The 16,737-nt window shown below is 53.6% G+C and overlaps 1 protein-coding gene across 11 annotated transcripts in view; it reads left to right on the top strand.

Moving 5' to 3' along the window:
* The window catches only part of TTC39A (tetratricopeptide repeat domain 39A), a 51,843-nt gene that overhangs the window by 19,856 nt on the left and 15,250 nt on the right, over nucleotides 1–16,737 (top strand). For 7 of the 11 annotated variants that reach the window (XR_010940834.1, XM_067726088.1, XM_067726082.1 and 4 more), the window contains 6 exons: nucleotides 316–420; nucleotides 8,676–8,807; nucleotides 9,704–9,780; nucleotides 11,057–11,124; nucleotides 13,515–13,579; nucleotides 15,625–15,724. Coding sequence is in view for 10 of the 11 variants with exons in the window: in XM_067726088.1 (XP_067582189.1) it covers nucleotides 316–420; nucleotides 8,676–8,807; nucleotides 9,704–9,780; nucleotides 11,057–11,124; nucleotides 13,515–13,579; nucleotides 15,625–15,724 (547 nt within the window). In the remaining variant the exon portion in view is untranslated. The remainder of the gene's footprint in view (nucleotides 1–315; nucleotides 421–8,675; nucleotides 8,808–9,703; nucleotides 9,781–11,056; nucleotides 11,125–13,514; nucleotides 13,580–15,624; nucleotides 15,725–16,737) is intronic. The other 4 variants (XM_067726087.1, XM_067726090.1, XM_067726091.1 and 1 more) reach the window with 1 other exon arrangement.

Below are 16,737 nucleotides of genomic sequence, written 5' to 3'. Positions count from 1 at the left end.
AGGTAAGATAAATTTATTCCTGAGGTTTCCTTGCACCAACCCACCACATCCCATCCTCAGCCCCTCCCCACGATCTCAGATGACACCACCCCCCTCTGCTCCCCCTCCCACCTTTAGGAACACTTAGAGGTAAGTCCACATTGTCCTGTGTCTTAGTACAGAGTGGGCAGCCTGGAGGAGCTCATGACAGGCATCCAAGGACCACCAGGGAGTTCGAGTGGGCCTTGGGCAGCTCTGTTCCAGCCAGGACAGTCGAGCCTCTCAACTGAGGCTCTGTTGAGAGCTCCCAGGTCATGCCTGTGTCTCTCCCATCAGGACTCCTGTGAGCAGCCTCCATGAGTCCCTGGACCAGTGCATGACCGCCCTGGACCTCTTCCTCACCAACCAGTTCTCAGAAGCACTCAGCTACCTCAAGCCCAGGTGAGGCTTAAGCCCAGGTTGGGGATGGAGGGGTGTGTGTGTGTGTGTGTGTGTGTGTGTGTGTGTGTGTGTGTGTGTGTGTGTGTGTGTGTGTGTGTGTGTGTGTGTGTGTGTGTGTGCGCGCGCGCGCGCGCGCACACACATGTAAGTGTAGGGATGGGGATGCCAGATGGAGAACCAGAGGTTTTATGTGAGAGGAACCCTGTGTAACTCAATGCCTTCAGCCTTCTGGGTCACTGTGACCCCTGAGAATCCCATAAAAATGGCTCAGGGTCCCCATTCCACAGCCAGGAACAGCCAGGCCCTCCCCAAGGTCACTGTGACTTCCTTCCCCTCAGGTCTTGCAGCTTCTTCCACTTTGATTTCTTGTTCCCACTGAATCCAGCTCTAAAACAGTCCCTTTTTGTTATTTTCCTCCAAAGCACTGAAGACTTGAGTTGCTTTTACTCAAGGCTTTAGGGCAATGATGACAGTAGTTTAGCCATTTCTTCTAGTGTTGACTGCCTTATTTCTTTTTTTGGCTGCATTGCGCGCAGGCTTTCTCTAGTTGCGGTGTGCGGGCTTCTCATTGCGGTGGCTTCTCTTGTTGCGGAGCACAGGCTCTAGGCACGTGGGCTTCAGTAGTTGCAGCACGCGGGCTCAGTGGTTGTGGCACTCGGCCCCTACAGTGTGCAGTCTTCAGTAGTTGCGGCGCGTGGGCTCTAGGGTGCACAGGCTTCAGTAGTTGTGGCGTGTGGGCTCAGTAGTTGTGGCTTGGGGCTCTAGAGCGCAGGCTCAGTAGTTGTGGCACACGGGCTTAGTTACTCTGTGGTATGTGGGACCTTCCCCGACCAGGGATTGAACCTGGGTCCCCTGCATTGGCAGGCAGATTCTTAACCACTGCACCACCAGGGAATTCCCTGCCTTATTTCTAAATAATATGCTTAGAGTGCTCTTTCTTTACTTACCACTTTTTTCAATTTTTTAAAAACTGAAATTAAGTTAAGATATAATTCACATACCATAAAATTCACTCTTGTTACTTTTTGCTTTTACACATCACCTGATGGTTGACAAGAATTTAGCTTTCTTATACCCCTGCCTCACCTCCCTTCCCTCCTCCTATCATTATATCACAATATCTGGCTAAATCAGTAATCAGTATTTTCATTATTATAACTATGTAATTATGCTCATTGCAGAGACAAGTCTTACATTATAAGATTACATTTTCTTTCTGGAGTTAATAATTGTCTTGTTTTTTTCATTTGCCTGATTCGCTATACGTTTATCCTGAACTCTTTGTAACTACTCCATCAAGTCATGAGGCTTTCCGTAAATACTCAGACATATCAGGTAAGCCCTCAGTCCCTCTTTTTCCTGGAAACCTCTCCCCTGGAGGACAGGCCTGTTTACTGGCCACCTTCCAGCCGGCTCCTGGAATCCCCTTTGCTTCTCCCCTGTTTGCTTGGCCTGACTTTTTCTCTCTCATATCTGTATCCTCCCTCATTTTACTAGAGCATGTCCTCTAGAAATTTCCAAAGAGAGAGTTGCATGAATATGATCTTTCCCCCTCAGAATTTTGAAGACGTTGTTTTCTGCCCTGTTTTCTGGCATGTACTGTAGCCGGGAGAATCCTGATTCTTCTTACATGGCATGGGGTCTTTTTTCCTTCTCCAGAGATGTTTAGGATCTTCTCTTTTATTCCTGCAAATCTGAAATTTCACAATGATGTGCCAGAATGTAGGTCTTTTTACTTGGCATTTTTTTTTCTTTGTTTGTTTTGGCTGTGTTGGGTCTTCGTTGCTGCACACAGGCTTCCTCTAGTTGCAGCGAGCGGGGGCTACTCTTCATTATGGTGTGCGGGCTTCTCATTGCAGTGGCTTCTCTTGTTGCCGAGCACAGGCTCTAGGCGCGTGGGCTTCAGTAGTTGCAGCACACGGACTCAGTAGTTGTGGCTTGTAGACCCTAGACCACAGGCTCAGTATTGTGGCACACGGGCTTAGTTACTCCGTGGCATGTGGGATCTTCCCAGACCAGGGCTCGAACCCATGTCCCCAGGTTAGCAGGCGGATTCCCAACCACTGCGTCAACGGGGAAGTCCTCTTCGTATTTTTTTATTCGGAAACTGAGTTCTAGGAAATTCTCTCGTATGATCCTTCCACGTTCTGTTTCCCTTTCCTGGGCTTTGTTTAAGGCAGGTATTGGACTTCCTGGATCAGTCCTCTTCTAAGATATTTATCCGCACACCACCCCCCTCGCATTTCTTTATCTTTTTTCCTCTGATTTATGGGAGAGTTCCTCAACCTTATCATTAAATCCACTGACTTTTCTTTCTTGTGTGTAATCATATGATTAATTCCCTAGTACTCTTCAGTGTTCTCTGAATGTTCTTTTTTTCCTAAAACATCTTATTCTTTGTTTATGAGTGCACTGTGTTCTTTATATGTATATTTAAAAATATGAGTGTCCTGAGGATAGGACCTGGCATGTAGCAAGCCCTCTAATAAGTATTTATTGTTGTTATTACTATTAGCACAGAATATTATCTCTTTTAAAAGTATTTTATTCTTTCCCTGCATAATCTTGGCTTTCTCCAGGTTTCCTTTTTCTGTGTAATGGGGGGAGTACTCTCCTCATGGTAGGGCGGGGGGCGCTACCCTGAAATGCCCGATGGTCCCTGGCTGGCTGTCTGGTCGTATTTAAGAGCACATTCACTCAAAGGCCAACTGGAAGGTCTGGGCCAAGAAGCCTTGTAATTGGTGGGATCAGCTTTTGGATGATCTGGCAGAGAGCGGGCCCCAGATGTTAGCTTTTCCAGAGAAGAATCCTCCATTCCTCAGTCTGGACAGAGAGCCCCTGGCTGCCTGAGTTCCGGGACTGGGATAGGGGTGAGGGGCCAGGGGTCTAATCATGTCTGCTGCCTGCTTGCCCGATCCCCTCTTTGCAGCTCTAGGTTGTCCTCTGCCACAACTGGTTCCCCCAGGTCCCCAGGGAAAGCAAGTGCTGGGGTAGGGGGACGGCTTTCCCCAAGCCTCAAGCCAGGCCTGTTCAGTTTCTCTAGACCTGACTGACCCATTGATCTCCTGTCTGGGGTCAGTGGCCCAGCTTCTGAGCGGGGCAGCTCCAGGGCTTGGTGGTCCTGAGTCGTACGGTAGTCCCTCTGCGAGCGGTCCTCACACCTCATCCCCACCCTCTGGGGGGATCCGGCTTGAGGTACGGCAGGGCCGGGTCAGCTCGGGAGTGGGGCCGCTGCCTGAGGCAGGCCAGGCCCCATCTTGCCCCATCACCGAACATCCAGGCTCCCCTCCCAGTGCTTTAGGGAGGCTCCCCGGCTCCCCTTCCCTCCTGGTCACTACCGTCCCGAAGTGGCTCCTCTCTGCCACTGCCCCCTCAATGCCCTCCTCCCGCCCTCGGCCCCCTCCTCGCTGAGGGGCTGCCTCACCTTCCCTCACCTCAGGAGGGCCCTCTACTAGGGGTCCTGCAACTCAGGCTCCCGAGAGGCAACGCCTGCCCTGAAGGAAGCACCACAGAGAGAACAGGCTTCCTGTGAGGCCACCTGTCATCTCACACGTGAGGCACTGTAACCTCTCTTTCTCTTGACTCCTGCCCCATTCCGGAAAAGGGTCTTTGCTTTCTTTTGAGTTGAAGCGCTTCCTCCCCAAACAGTGGATGTCATGAGCACACTCCCCGTCCCTTCTTGTGACAACCAAATAATGTTTCCAGAAATTGCTAGCTGTCAGGGGAGGGGTGGGCAGATTCAGTAAAAATACCTCCCCATCTCTGTTAAGAACCACTGGTCTAGATAAAATAATTCTTGCTCAAAAATGGTCTCCTCTCCCCATTCACAGCCACTGAAGCTGTGAAAGATGCTGGGGGTCAGTGTCATCCACTGCTCCCCATAGCACGCGTGGTGTCTCGTTTCACTGTCACCCACACTTTGCCCTCGGGGAGTAACTGGGCTCTCCAAGCCTCCCCCCGCCCCAGCTTCTGCTTTCCCTTTTTCACTTCTTTCTTTTTTCTTTCCCCCAAACTAACACCAGAACCTGCATGTTATACTACTTTGTTGTTTGTTTGTTTGTTTTACAGCAGGTTCTTATTAGTTATCTGTTTTATACAGATTGGTGTATATATGTCACCATATATACACCATTTGCTTTCCCTTTTTCACTTCTTTGAGTAGCTTCTGGTTTATTTTACTTCACGCTGTGTGTGTCCCTGAGCACTGTCTCTGGAACATGATAGCTACACTACTCATTTGATGAAAAAAATGGTCATGGTTGATAAGCAGCAGGACCAGGATGCACATCCAGCCCCATTCAGCTCCACAACCCACACTTTGCCTCCTGGGCCATCCTGGATCTCAGGCAGGTGGAGTTTCCCTGGCACAGGAGGCCTCACACGTGCCGCGTCTTCCAGGAGGGAGGGAAGGAGGTAGAACAGGTGTGTGGGGCCCAGGGAGGGTGGTGTGCCCCTGCACTGTCCCGGATCCCTCTGGGGGAGGAAGCAAAGTCCCCTGCTGAGAGGAAGGGACCAGGCTGGTGCTGGGCTGGGGAGGTGGCAGGGACTGGGCAGAAGTTCATGAGTGGCACGATGGGCCGAGGCTGGGGGCCCCGCTCAGAGCGTGCCTGTCCGTGTGGCTGGCGGCTTCTTCCTGCCTTGCTCAGTGGCAGCGCCGCGGAGAAACTAGGCGGTCGCGCGGCTCCTAACCAGGGCAGCGGGAGTTGGCAGGCCAGCAGTGAGGGTTTTGACAAGAGAGTGGCTGGTATGAGGAAGCTCAGCTAGGGGGTCAGGGAGAGAGGACAGGCTGGAGGTGGGGGGATGGTGCAGTGGGAGTGACTGGAGAGAGTGCACAGGCGGCAGGCGGGGAATCTGTGGCTGGGAGGGTGGGTGGTATCGTGCAGGACTCCAGAAGCAGAGCTGGCCTCTGGGCTGACGGGAAGGTCAAGGTGTGACCCATGGGATGGGGCAGTTGGGCGCCTGGGGCCCGTTCACTCAGCAGCACCTCAGGAGTGCCCTCTTGTGGCCGGCGGTGGGCCGGGTGCTGGGGCTGCAGTACTGAGCGGAGCGTGGGCCCTTCTCAGGGTTCCTCACGGCACCAAGTGAAACAAGTAATAATGGCTTTAAGACCAGCCACATACCTTCCGGGGTGCACTGCAACGTGAAAATGTGGAATTCTTTGTTCAAAAATTATTAAGGGTTTCAAGACGGTGACAGCAGAGCATTAAACCAAGCATGGAGCCCCGTGTGACTGCACAGATCGCACACCTGTGTTCAGCCAGCCCCGGAAGTCTTCCTGGAGGAAGTGACATTTAAGTTGAGAGAGGTTGGATGAGAAGGAGTCAGCCAGATGGAGAGGGCATTTCCAGGCAGAGGAACAGCCGGTGCCAAGGCCTGGCAGTGAACAAGGGTCTAGTGTATTTGAGGAAGACAGATAGTCAGCCTGGCTGGGGTGGGGAGAGCTGGGGACGGTCCCAGAAGGGAGAGGGCAGGGTGATGGAAGGTGGACTGGGGATATGAGTCCCCCAGAAGGTGGTTGGGCTGGAGAGGAGGGTGGCGAGGTAGGTCTGAGAGGCGTGGGGGGATTTCATGAGGGTGAAGGAAAGTGGCTTGGAGGCAGGGGGTCTGTCTCTGAGACAGGCTGCAGGGGGGCATCCTCGCCCAGAGAGGTCCTCGGGAAGTAAGGCCTTAGGCTGTGACTGCAGGGGTGTCCCCAGGAAACAGCAGTGGGGTTTGGGTCAGAGTCAGTCGTCCTGATGGTGAGGACAGGATGGCTGATGAGTAGCTGACAAGGGCCTGAGCCCTGGCTACTGGCAGAGGAGGGAAGGGCTGGAGGCCGCTGGGCTTAGCAGACCTCCAGGTGGCCAAGGAGTCCCCAGTCCCAACACCCTGCTCTTCCGATGGCTCTTCCAGTGCCCTCCCCATCTTGACAGCTTGTCTAGGCCTGGCAGGTGAGACCCCATTGGGCATCATGTCCTAGAGGTGGGTCTAGCTCAGAGGTGAGGGGATCGTTGCTTCTAGGGGTCTGGTCGCCATATGTACAACAAGGACTTTGTGGAGTACAGACTAAACTTGGGGTGCCTGAGGTCTGGGGGGTTGTTATACCTCTGTGCCCTGAATCCCAGTCCAGACCAGAGTTGGGGGCTTCCACGTCATGGGCTGGGGAGGGGCTAGGATTCCCAGCTGCAGGTGCCTGTCGGGGCCTTGGGCCTCAGACTAGAAATTCCATTTCGCCTGCCAGCTGCCCAGGAGGGGCTCTCCCTCCTACTGGGCTGCGCAGGTGTGGCTGAGTCTGGGCCTGGGACCTGGGGGCGAGGAGGGTGAGAGTTGGAGAGGCCTGGGGGAAGGGGATTATCTGGGAGGTGGGTCTGTGTGCTGCCCGGGAAACCCTTCCTCAGGGAGAAAGTTTTTATGTAGGGCAGTGACACTTGACCCTGGCAGGACACAGAGGGACTCAGACTCACATTCATTGAACATCGGTGTTATGGCCCTGGCCTGGGCACCCTACTTAAGCCACCCAAAGTCCTGGGAGAGAAGGGTTATTGTATCCATTTTACAGAGGAAAAGCCTGAGGCTCAGAGAGACTGCAAGACTCACGAGGATCACACAGCTGGTGACTAGCGAGGCCAGGATTCCAACCTGTGTCTGAGAGACTCTGAAGCCTGAGTTCTGTAACCCCACTGCAGACTGTGGCCTCCTTTCCACAAGCCACTGCCCTCAGATAAGCGGTTCTAGCAGAGACCTGGGAGGTGTCCCAACAGCTGCCAGGACTGGTCTCCTTCATGAACCTTTGACTTCCAAGGATAATATCACCTGAGAATCACCCAGAAGTAAAAAAGCAACTTAATTTACAGAGGTGCTTTATGAATGAGGAACAGGTGAAGTCTTATGATAGAATAGATGGTCTATAAACCTTAGTCATCTTCTCTCTCCCCTGAAGTTCCCAGCATAAGCCTGGCACTGAGGAGTTTGGAAAATAATTAATAAGGGGGTGTAGGGAAGGGAGCAAAAAATCACTGCAGCATCTACTGTGTGCCAGGCAAGGGTAATCCCCAGCCAGACCCACATGGACTCGGGTGGGCCAGCATTATTGTCCCCATTTTGCAGAAGCATAAATCAAGGCCCAGATACATTGTGACTTTCCCACGTACAGAGGAGGACTGGCATTGGTCCCATCCTTCCTTGCCTGTTGCTCTCTGCGTGTGTTAGACTAAATGCCACCCCTCTTCCCCCCAACACCCTTTAGATGCGAGGTCTGGGGCTGTGGCAGAGCCGGGAGACAGGACGGGGAGTCTTCCTGAGACCGGCTCTCTCAGCCCTGTCACGTTGGTGCTGAGTCAGAGATAAATCTCACACAAGCGCTGTCCTTGAGGAGCCCACAGTCTGGGAGAGAGCTGAGCCTCGGCTGATATAAGTTCAGTGTGACCTGTGCCTCAGTTATAGACACATGCTCCCTTTGGGAGGGAGCCCTGGATTCCCAGTGGCCTTTGAGGCATTTGAGGGCCTTCACAGATGAGTCAGGGGATGCGGGGGTAGGGGATGGGCATTTCAGGCTGAGGGAACAGCAAGGACAAAGGCCTGCAGGAGGGAAGATGTGGGCTTTTCTCGAGGAGAGTGTGTGTGGTTCAGTGTGGTATAGTCTTGAATGTGACCAGATGGTGGGTCAGAAGCATAAGTGATACGAGGGCTGGGCTGGAGAGGTGGGCAGGGCCTGTGATGTGTGGTGCCTCGGGCCCCCAGCATTGTCTCATGGGATGTGGAAGTCACGGGAGGGCTCAGGCAGAGAGCAACAGGATCAGATGATGGGGTGGGGAGAGGCAGGAGGTGGCGAGGTCAGTGAGGTCCAGGAAACAAGGATGGGCAAGCCCGAGGTGGGGCTTGAGGAGAGAAGAGACCCCACAGACAGGACCTGTGGTAGATGGGGCAGCAGGTGAGAGGCAGGCCCTGGCGCAGGGGAGTACCACCTCAGGCCAACACACTGCTGAGCTCTTTCGGAGTCCTCACGGCAGCCTTGCTGCTGCCGTCCATATGGAATGGGTGAGAAACCGAGGCTCAGATCTGGAGTCACGTAGAGCCACTCAGCAGGAAGAAGAGATGCTGGGATCCGAGGCCGCCTGAGCAGCAATGGAAGGGTCAGCCCTTGGCGAGTCCCTTCCCCTCTCTGGACCTGTGTTTCCTCCCATGCGGGATGGGGGAGGGAACGGTGGGTGATGACACAGGGTCAGCTACCTTGGAGTTCTAGGAGTTTATGCTCTCGTGTCCCTTCTCTCTGGCAGAACCAAGGAGAGCATGTACCACTCACTGACGTATGCCACCATCCTGGAGATGCAGGCCATGATGACCTTTGACCCCCAGGACATCCTACTTGCTGGCAACATGTTGAAGGAGGCCCAGTCGCTCTGTCAGAGGTCGCGGCCGGGGGTGTGGACAGGGATGAGGGGTTGTGAGGCCCATCCTTCTGTCACCTTGGCCTATCCCAGTGCCTAACATGCCACTATTAGTCCTACTCCTTTTGGCTAAAAAAAAGGTGTCCCCAAGTGCTAAAACCCATCCCTGTTAGCACTGCCTCAGGAGCTGTGTTGTCTGAGCCAGTCACGGAGGGCTTCCAGGGGCCAGGCTGGCTTGGGAGGAGACAAATCCTGGCTCTGTCACGTAATAACTCGCTGACCTTGGGCAAGCCCCTTTCTGGTCTGAACTTTCCTCATCTGTGAAATGGGTGTGATGACAGGGTTGTTGTGGGGACTGAATGAAGACTTCGGTTACGGGACCTGGTGCATAGTTTGTGTTCAGTACACGTTAACTGCCTGTATGCGTGAATGAATAGACCCTCAGGGTTCGTGCACAGGTGGAGTCGTCATTCACTGGGACACAGCCCTGCCTGCCCTAGGCCAGGCCCTGTGCTGGGCACTAGCCACCCAGGGAATCATCAGACCCCGGCCCCTCTGACGCCTGAACTGCCTGATCGGGGAGACAGGCACAGACAGTAACATCCCAGCCCGATGCAGGGAGGCTCATGGGGTCGTGGGGGTCCAGCCGGAGGAGCAGGAAAGGCATCTTGGAGGAGGTGATGCCAGAGCTGGGTCCTGTAGGGTGACTAGGAACTGGCCAGGGTAGAGCGGGCGGGGGAGGGGGCTCCATGCAGAGGCAACAGCAGGGGCAAGGGTGTGAGAAGGCCTGGACTGGGGGGAGTTGCCAGGAGTTTAGTGTGTGGAGTCCTACGGGAGGGGCAGGAGATGCTGTTGGAGGCACACGGGCCCCTCGCTCACCCTCCCTGAATGACCTGAGATCACATTTTCCTCTTCAGGCACCGGAGGAAGTCCTCTGTAACAGATTCCTTCAACAACCTGTTGCACCGCCCCACTATGGACCAATTCACGGAAGGTGTGGCATCTGGGATGTGCTCTCAACTCTGCTGACGCCAGGCAGCCCGGTTCCAGGCCCAGGAAGGGGTGGGAAGGGACAGGTGTCCTCCCAGTTGTCACCCAGGGGGCCGGGCCCTGCCCTAGACACTGGGACACAGATGGGTCAGACCTGGGGCCTTTTGAGGACTGGTCTCAGGTGGCGGGGGTGGGGGTGGGGTGGTGAGGGCGGGGGAGCAGGTGAGATTCACTTACCTGACAGTATTACCTGCTGGAAATTGGGTAAGAAAATGCTGTCACAAGGTCCATGCACTTTGCTCCTCAGGCCAGTGTGGGCTTAGGACTGTGTGTGCAGTTAGGTCTACTGGTTTAATTATCTTAGTGATCTCACGTGCTCCTGCGGGGAATGTGGTCCTAGAGGCTGACACACTGAGATGAAACAGCTGGGGGCCGTGGAAGAGAAGGTCTGGGCCGCCAGAGCCATGTGGCGTCTTTGTGCCGTGACCACATGTGGCAGTCCTGGAGACAGCAGCAGCCAACCATAAGCAATTTGGGGCCCTTTAGTGCAGGGGCAAATGGCCCTCCCCACCTCGAGAGCCCTTTGAAGGTTCCAGTGCAAAACAGTGCTTGTGATGGTGCCACTCTCTCCTTCCTACCTTCCATGGCTCCCTGCTGCCCACAGGACCAAATCTGCAGGCCTCCACCAGTGTTTAAGACCCTTTACAGCCAGACTTCTGCCCCTCATCTTTCCCTGTCCCCTAAATCTCTCCCTGCTCCACCCCATTTTAACCTTCTGTGGCTCAGCTGTCCCCCAGGCACCTGAGTTGTTTGGCTTTCCTGGGCCTCTGCCGAGAAAGCTCTTCCTGCCTCATCCTTCCATCCCATGTTCAACTCAAATAGCCCAACTCAGGTGTCTTCTTCTGGAAGTCTTTCCTGACTCCTCGGGTTGTGTTCGTTCTCCTTCCTTACTCCTGCAGCCTGCGGCTTCCCTGGGTTTATCCATTCATCCCAGCACTGTAGGGGTGTTGGTGCACAGCACCTGCAGTGACGCCCGGAGGACAAGAGAACAAGGCCCAGGGCCCTGTGCTGACATTCTCGGGGGTGGGGTCGGGGGTGTGAGCTAATTCAGGGCAATGGTGCCTGCCACCAGGTAACCTGGTGATGGGGATTCGGGAGGTGGCAGGCAGGTGCTGACTCAGGCTCCCTTTGCCTTTTGGGAAGTGGGGTGAGGAGGATTTGGCCCAAGCCTCCTGCCAAGAGTCCCAGGAGGCTGCAGGGCTTTGGTTTTCTCCCTGCAGTGGAAATCCACGCTGAGGTCTGCTACGCAGAGTGCCTGCTGCAGAGAGCAGCCCTGACCTTCCTGCAGGTAGGAACCCTCTTCTTGTACAAGCAGCCTGGGGGTTTCAGAAGATGGGTCACCACGTCTTAGCCTGAAGGGTCTAGAGCAGCCATGCCCAGCCCCCTTGGGGTTGAGGCGAGGACTGAGGCTCCGTCACCCCAACACTCCTGGCCCTGGGCAGGCTCAGTGGCAGAGGTGATGGGCCTTACCCCTCCACACGGAGCACACGCATTCCCACCCACTACCAGGATGTGCTTCCACCTCGTGACTGCTGCTTCCCTGCTGTTTTCATGTCACAGGGGTGACAGAGCCTGCTTTACGTTTGATTCATTCAGCACACTAGTCTGAATGAATCAAACGTGATTTATTCAAAAACTTGACTTGTAGAACCTGCAACATACCAGGCTTTGTATGTACATTACAGGCATGTTGTTTTTACATACCGTATACACATTGCGTGTTTTTTTTTTTTTAAGATGTTAGGGGTAGGAGTTTATTAATTTATTTTTGCTGTGTTGGGTCTTCGTTTCTGTGTGAGGGCTTTCTCTAGTTGTGGCAAGCGGGGGCCACTCTTCATCGCGGTGCGCGGGCCTCTCACTATCGCGGCCTCTCTTGTTGCGGAGCACAGGCTCCAGACGTGCAGGCTCAGTAGTTGTGGCTCACAGGCCTAGTTGCTCCGCGGCATGTGGGATCCTCCCAGACCAGGGCTTGAACCCGTGTCCCCTGCATTAGCAGGCAGATTCTCAACCACTGCGCCACCAGGGAAGCCCCTGCATGTTTGTTTTTACCTACATTTCTATGTATTATTTAATCAGCACCTCCCAGGCCTATGATGGGGAGGATTAGTGGGGGAGGAACCGCTTTCTCAGGGTCACATGGTTAGCAAATGGCGGAGCTGGGATTTGAACCAGGTCTGGCCAACTCAGAGCCTATGCTCCTCACCACAGTGGAAATTATGAGAACCATCACGTCATGATTTTACCAAAAAGCCTGGATTATAATTATAAAATATAATCGTCATGTAAATAGGTGTACTGGGGTGGAGAGGCACATATAAATTTTATTGTTGGGGTACTGTTTATTTTTGTTAGTGATTTTTCTGTCTTTTTGGACCTCAGATGATTAGAATTGGATTAATCTGAATTCTTCGTTAGGATCACTGTAATAATTGCACCATGACTGGCCTTTTATTTCCGTTGTTTGTTTACCCTATTATTACACTTAATAATCACCCACGAACCCCCCACCCAACTGGAGAACAGAACCCTGCTGGCACATCTCCTTGCCCTCTGCCTCCCTTCCTCCAGGGGAAACCACTACCTAGAGTTTGTATTTATCATCACCCGCCCTATTTTTTTTTTTTTTTTCCGGTACACGGGCCTCTCACTGTTGTGGCCTCTCCCGTTGCGGAGCACAGACTCCGGACGCGCAGGCTCAGCGGCCACGGCTCACGGGCCCAGCCGCTCCGCGGCATGTGGGATCTTCCCGGACCGGGGCACGAACCCGTGTCCCCTGCATCGGCAGGCGGACTCTCAACTACTGCACCACCAGGGAAGCCCCCCCGCCCTATTTTTTAAAAATGGTTTTCTCGGCTTCCTATTCATGTCTGAACAGCATATTGTTATGTTTTAGTTGCCTTTGAGCTTCTTAAGGCCTCAAGCTGTGTGGGACTTGCTTTCTTCACCCAACTGTACGTGGCAGTGTAATACTGCCTTCTATGAATATACCAGTTTGTTTATCCATTATCCTGCTGAAGGATATCTGGGTTGTTTCCGGTTCTTGGCTGCTATGAACCGTGATTCTGTGAGCATTCTTGAAGATGTTCATCCATTTCTCTTGGGTGTATACCTGGGAGTGGAACTGTCAGGTGGACTGTAGGTATTGGTGCTTTTTTTTTTTTGGCTGTACTGTGTGGCATGCAGGATCTTAGTTCCCCAACCAGGGTTCGAACCTGTGCCCCCTCTAGTGGAAGCACGGAGTCATAATCACTGGACCGCCAGGGAAGTCCCCAGGTACTGGCGCTTTAAATTACAAATGTGATAAATACCTGCTTGTTGTAAAAAAACACAAGCAATCAAAAAATGAACGTCTCCCTTCCTTCCCCACAGTTCCGCCCCTGTTAACCGGTGGGAGCATCTCCTCCAGGCCTCTCTCCACACACATAGTATATGTACATATGAGCCTGCTACAGGAGGTTGTGGTTGAGCCCTGGGCATTGTGGAGGTCTTGTTTGGCAAGCAAGACCCTTATCTCAAGTACCAGGGGTAGAGTGGGGAGGCCTCTGACCCCACCCACGTGGGGCCTCTCATAAAGCTGGGCCCAGGGAGGACCAGGCAGTATCCAGAGCCTTGTATGATCCCTCTCAAGCCTGTGGCTACCCACCCAGGCCCGGCTCTTAGCATCTCTCCCCCCTGCAGGACGAGAACATGGTGAGCTTCATCAAGGGTGGCATCAAAGTTCGAAACAGCTACCAGACCTACAAGTGAGTGGGGCTGGCCTGGGGGGCCTGAGGCCACAGCATCTACTGCCCTGTGTCCCTCAGGCTGCTTTGTGGGAGGTAGAGGGCACTGGCTGGAGGCAGGAAACCTAGAATGCTATGTGACCTCAGATAGATTTCTGTACCCTCAGGACTTCAGTTTTCTGGAATATTATTCTCCTGGGTGTATCCGTTCATTTGGTCCCCCTGAGAGCAGACTCTGTGCCTGACCCTGAGCTAGGGGAAAACAAGGCACATGTTCTGTACAAACAGCTCGGTCTGGTGGGGGTGGGAGAAAGACACAGGAACAGTCATTTTGAGAATAGCAGCAGGACTCCTACACATCCGTAAAGGCCCCGTCCAAATGCCGCTTTCCCCATGAAGCCTTCCTTGAACCCTCCAGTACACAGGGATGATGCTTACATAATACACACCACCTCTCCAAACTGGGAGCTCCTCGAGAGCCAGATTATTTCCATGCCATCTCAGCACTGGGCCACACGTAGGCCGTGTTTATGGAGCAAAGACTGAAGACTCAGTCCAGAGCACTTCTGCCCAATGTGGTCCCGCAATCCTTACCTACAATTCCAAAATCAGAAAAGCTCTGAAAATAATTAACCCTCCCCACTGCCCCAATTTTGGCATTGAAACTCCTTTTCCATTAAAAGTTGACTTGAATTGACTTGAGACTATCATCTTTATTTTCCCCACTTAATGTGACTATTTCCCTGCAGAGAGATGGTGAGTTTGATTTCCAGGTACTACTGGGGTATAGCACACCATGCAGTATATGGACACCACACTGCTTTGTGGGTCCTGCTGGAATTGTTCAGGGAAACCAGACTGTGTTCTGGCCCTTGTAGTCTCCCTACCAGCTGCCAGAGTGATGTTTTCAAAGCACAAACCTTGTCAGGTCAGTCAGTCCCTGCCAACTCCTGAGACCCCTTCTTGCTCTTAGAATAAATTCCTGGGTCCTGCCGAATCATTCCTGGGAGGTCCCCCTGTCCTCCTAGCCGTAGCTCCCGTCCCACTGTGCCTCAGACATTTGGGCCTTCCCTCAGGTTTTCAAACATGCCAGATTTCTACCTGAGGGCCCTGGGACACACTGTCTTCTCTGCCAGGGACACTTTGTGCCAGGCTAACTCTTCATCACTCAGTTTTCAGCTCAAATGTCAGCTCCTTGAGGAAACCTTCCCAGAACCCCAAACTAGGCCAGGCTCCAGGGTTCCTCTTCATCCTCACAGTGACTCGATAGGGGTCTGTCTCTAAGAGCGGGAGAGTTGTGAGGACAGCAGCTTGATGGCTTTGCTCCCTGCTGTCCTCCGGTGCTTGGCACAGAGAAACCTTAGTCCGTGTTTGCTGAGCAAATGCCCTCAAGATGCTCGTGGCCTGGAAGGGAGGCAGGTACATCTTTAAAGCCCCTGTCCTGCCCCAGACAGACTGGGATATGGACTCTGAGCTATTGGTGACCAGAAGAAAGAGGGTTGGATTCCAACCAAGAGACTCCAGGAAGACTTCCTCAAGGAGGCGGTGTTGGAGTTAACCCAGTGGTTCCCAACTGGGGGCGGTTTTTCCTCCCACGAGATGTTTGGCTGTGTCTGGAGACATTTTGATTGTCATACTGGGGGAGGTTGCTGCTGGCATCTAGTGGGTAGAGGCCAGGGCTGCTGCTGAGCACCCCAGGATGCACAGGACGGCCTCCCGCCCCCACCTGAACAAAGAAATTATCCGGTTATCCAGCCTAAAATACTAGTAGTGCCGAGGTTGAGAAACTGTTCTAGACAGAATGCAGAGCACGAGCAAATGCCTAGATGTTGGACAAGGCGGGTGTGCTAGGGCTGATATAGCTGAAATTCAAGAGCAAGTGGTGTGTCATTACGATGGGAGATGGGGCTAGAAATTCCTCGAATATCAGCTCTCCGGATTGCCAGACGGTTACCACCGCCAGGGAGTTCTGAGATCAGCTAGGAGTATAGGGGCAACTTGGGCCCAGCTGGAAGAGGACCCAGGCCCCCACATGTGGCTGAAACAGACTTTGCATCCCTCCGCAGGGAGCTAGACAGCCTCGTGCAGTCCTCACAGTACTGCAAGGGAGAGAACCACAGGCACTTTGAAGGAGGAGTGAAGCTCGGTGTGGGAGCCTTCAACCTGGTGAGTGGGCATGCCCTTCCCACATCCACAGTGTCTGGGTTCAAGATTAATCTCCCCTGCACATCCCTGCCCTACCCATGGTCTCTGCCGAGCTACTATCCCACGCCCCAGTGATGAAGCAGACACGTGGCCAGCCTGCGGGCTCACAGCTGGGGTGGAGATGGGGGCTGGCCGTGGCGTTTCTTCCCAAGGCAAGTTGAAAGCTTGAAATCCACTACAGTGGCAGCGTTTACAGCACCAGAAACTGACAAACACAATACATCAGGGCTTTTTCCTCCCCGGAGGGCTGCTGGTTAAACATTGACCAGTGGCAGGGAGGGAGACAGGCCTGGAAACAGCTGACGACCCACAGGGAACAGAGAGCCAGGACGCCTTCCTGGGGGAGCCCGGGAAGGTTTCACAGAGGGGATAATATTTGAGCTGGATCTGGAAGGATCCATAAGCGGAGGACGTTTTCCAGGCAGGAAGGGCATTCTAGGCAGAGGGAACAGTGAGCTGAGGCAGGGAGGCTCAGAAGAAAGAATTGTGCCTGCTCCTGGAAGGAGGAGCTGCTCTCTGACGATTCAGACTTCTGGCCCTGGGTGGCCAGGGACTTACCCAAAAGTGTGAGTGTGGCAGGGGGTGGCTCTCTCCCCTCTAGGCAAAGCCTGTTCTGATGGGGGTCCCTACCCCTCTCTGGGTTCCAGATTTCCCCTGTGTAAAATGGGAGCAGTGATCCCGGCCCAAGTGCTGGGAGATACCAGCTGCCAAGTGCATCAGGTACTTCAGCAGGTTGTAGCTGGACTGGCTGCGGTTCGAGAACCGGCTCCACCTCTGATGAGCTGTGGTGCCTCGGACATATCCTGTCACTTATCTGTGCCTTGTTTCTCCGTCTGTTGAAAGGGGTTAGTGATCCCTTCTTTGCAGGACTGTTCTGAGGATCAAATGCAATGACAGAGCCCCTGTTACAAAGTAGGGATTCAGTGTAATAACAATAGCTAACTGCTAGGTGCAGGCCCTATTATGTGCTTCAC

Source organism: Pseudorca crassidens, chromosome 2, assembly GCF_039906515.1.
Source record: "Pseudorca crassidens isolate mPseCra1 chromosome 2, mPseCra1.hap1, whole genome shotgun sequence".
Classification (NCBI taxonomy): Eukaryota; Metazoa; Chordata; class Mammalia; order Artiodactyla; family Delphinidae; genus Pseudorca; species Pseudorca crassidens.
This window is presented reverse-complemented; position numbering and strand designations above follow the sequence as displayed.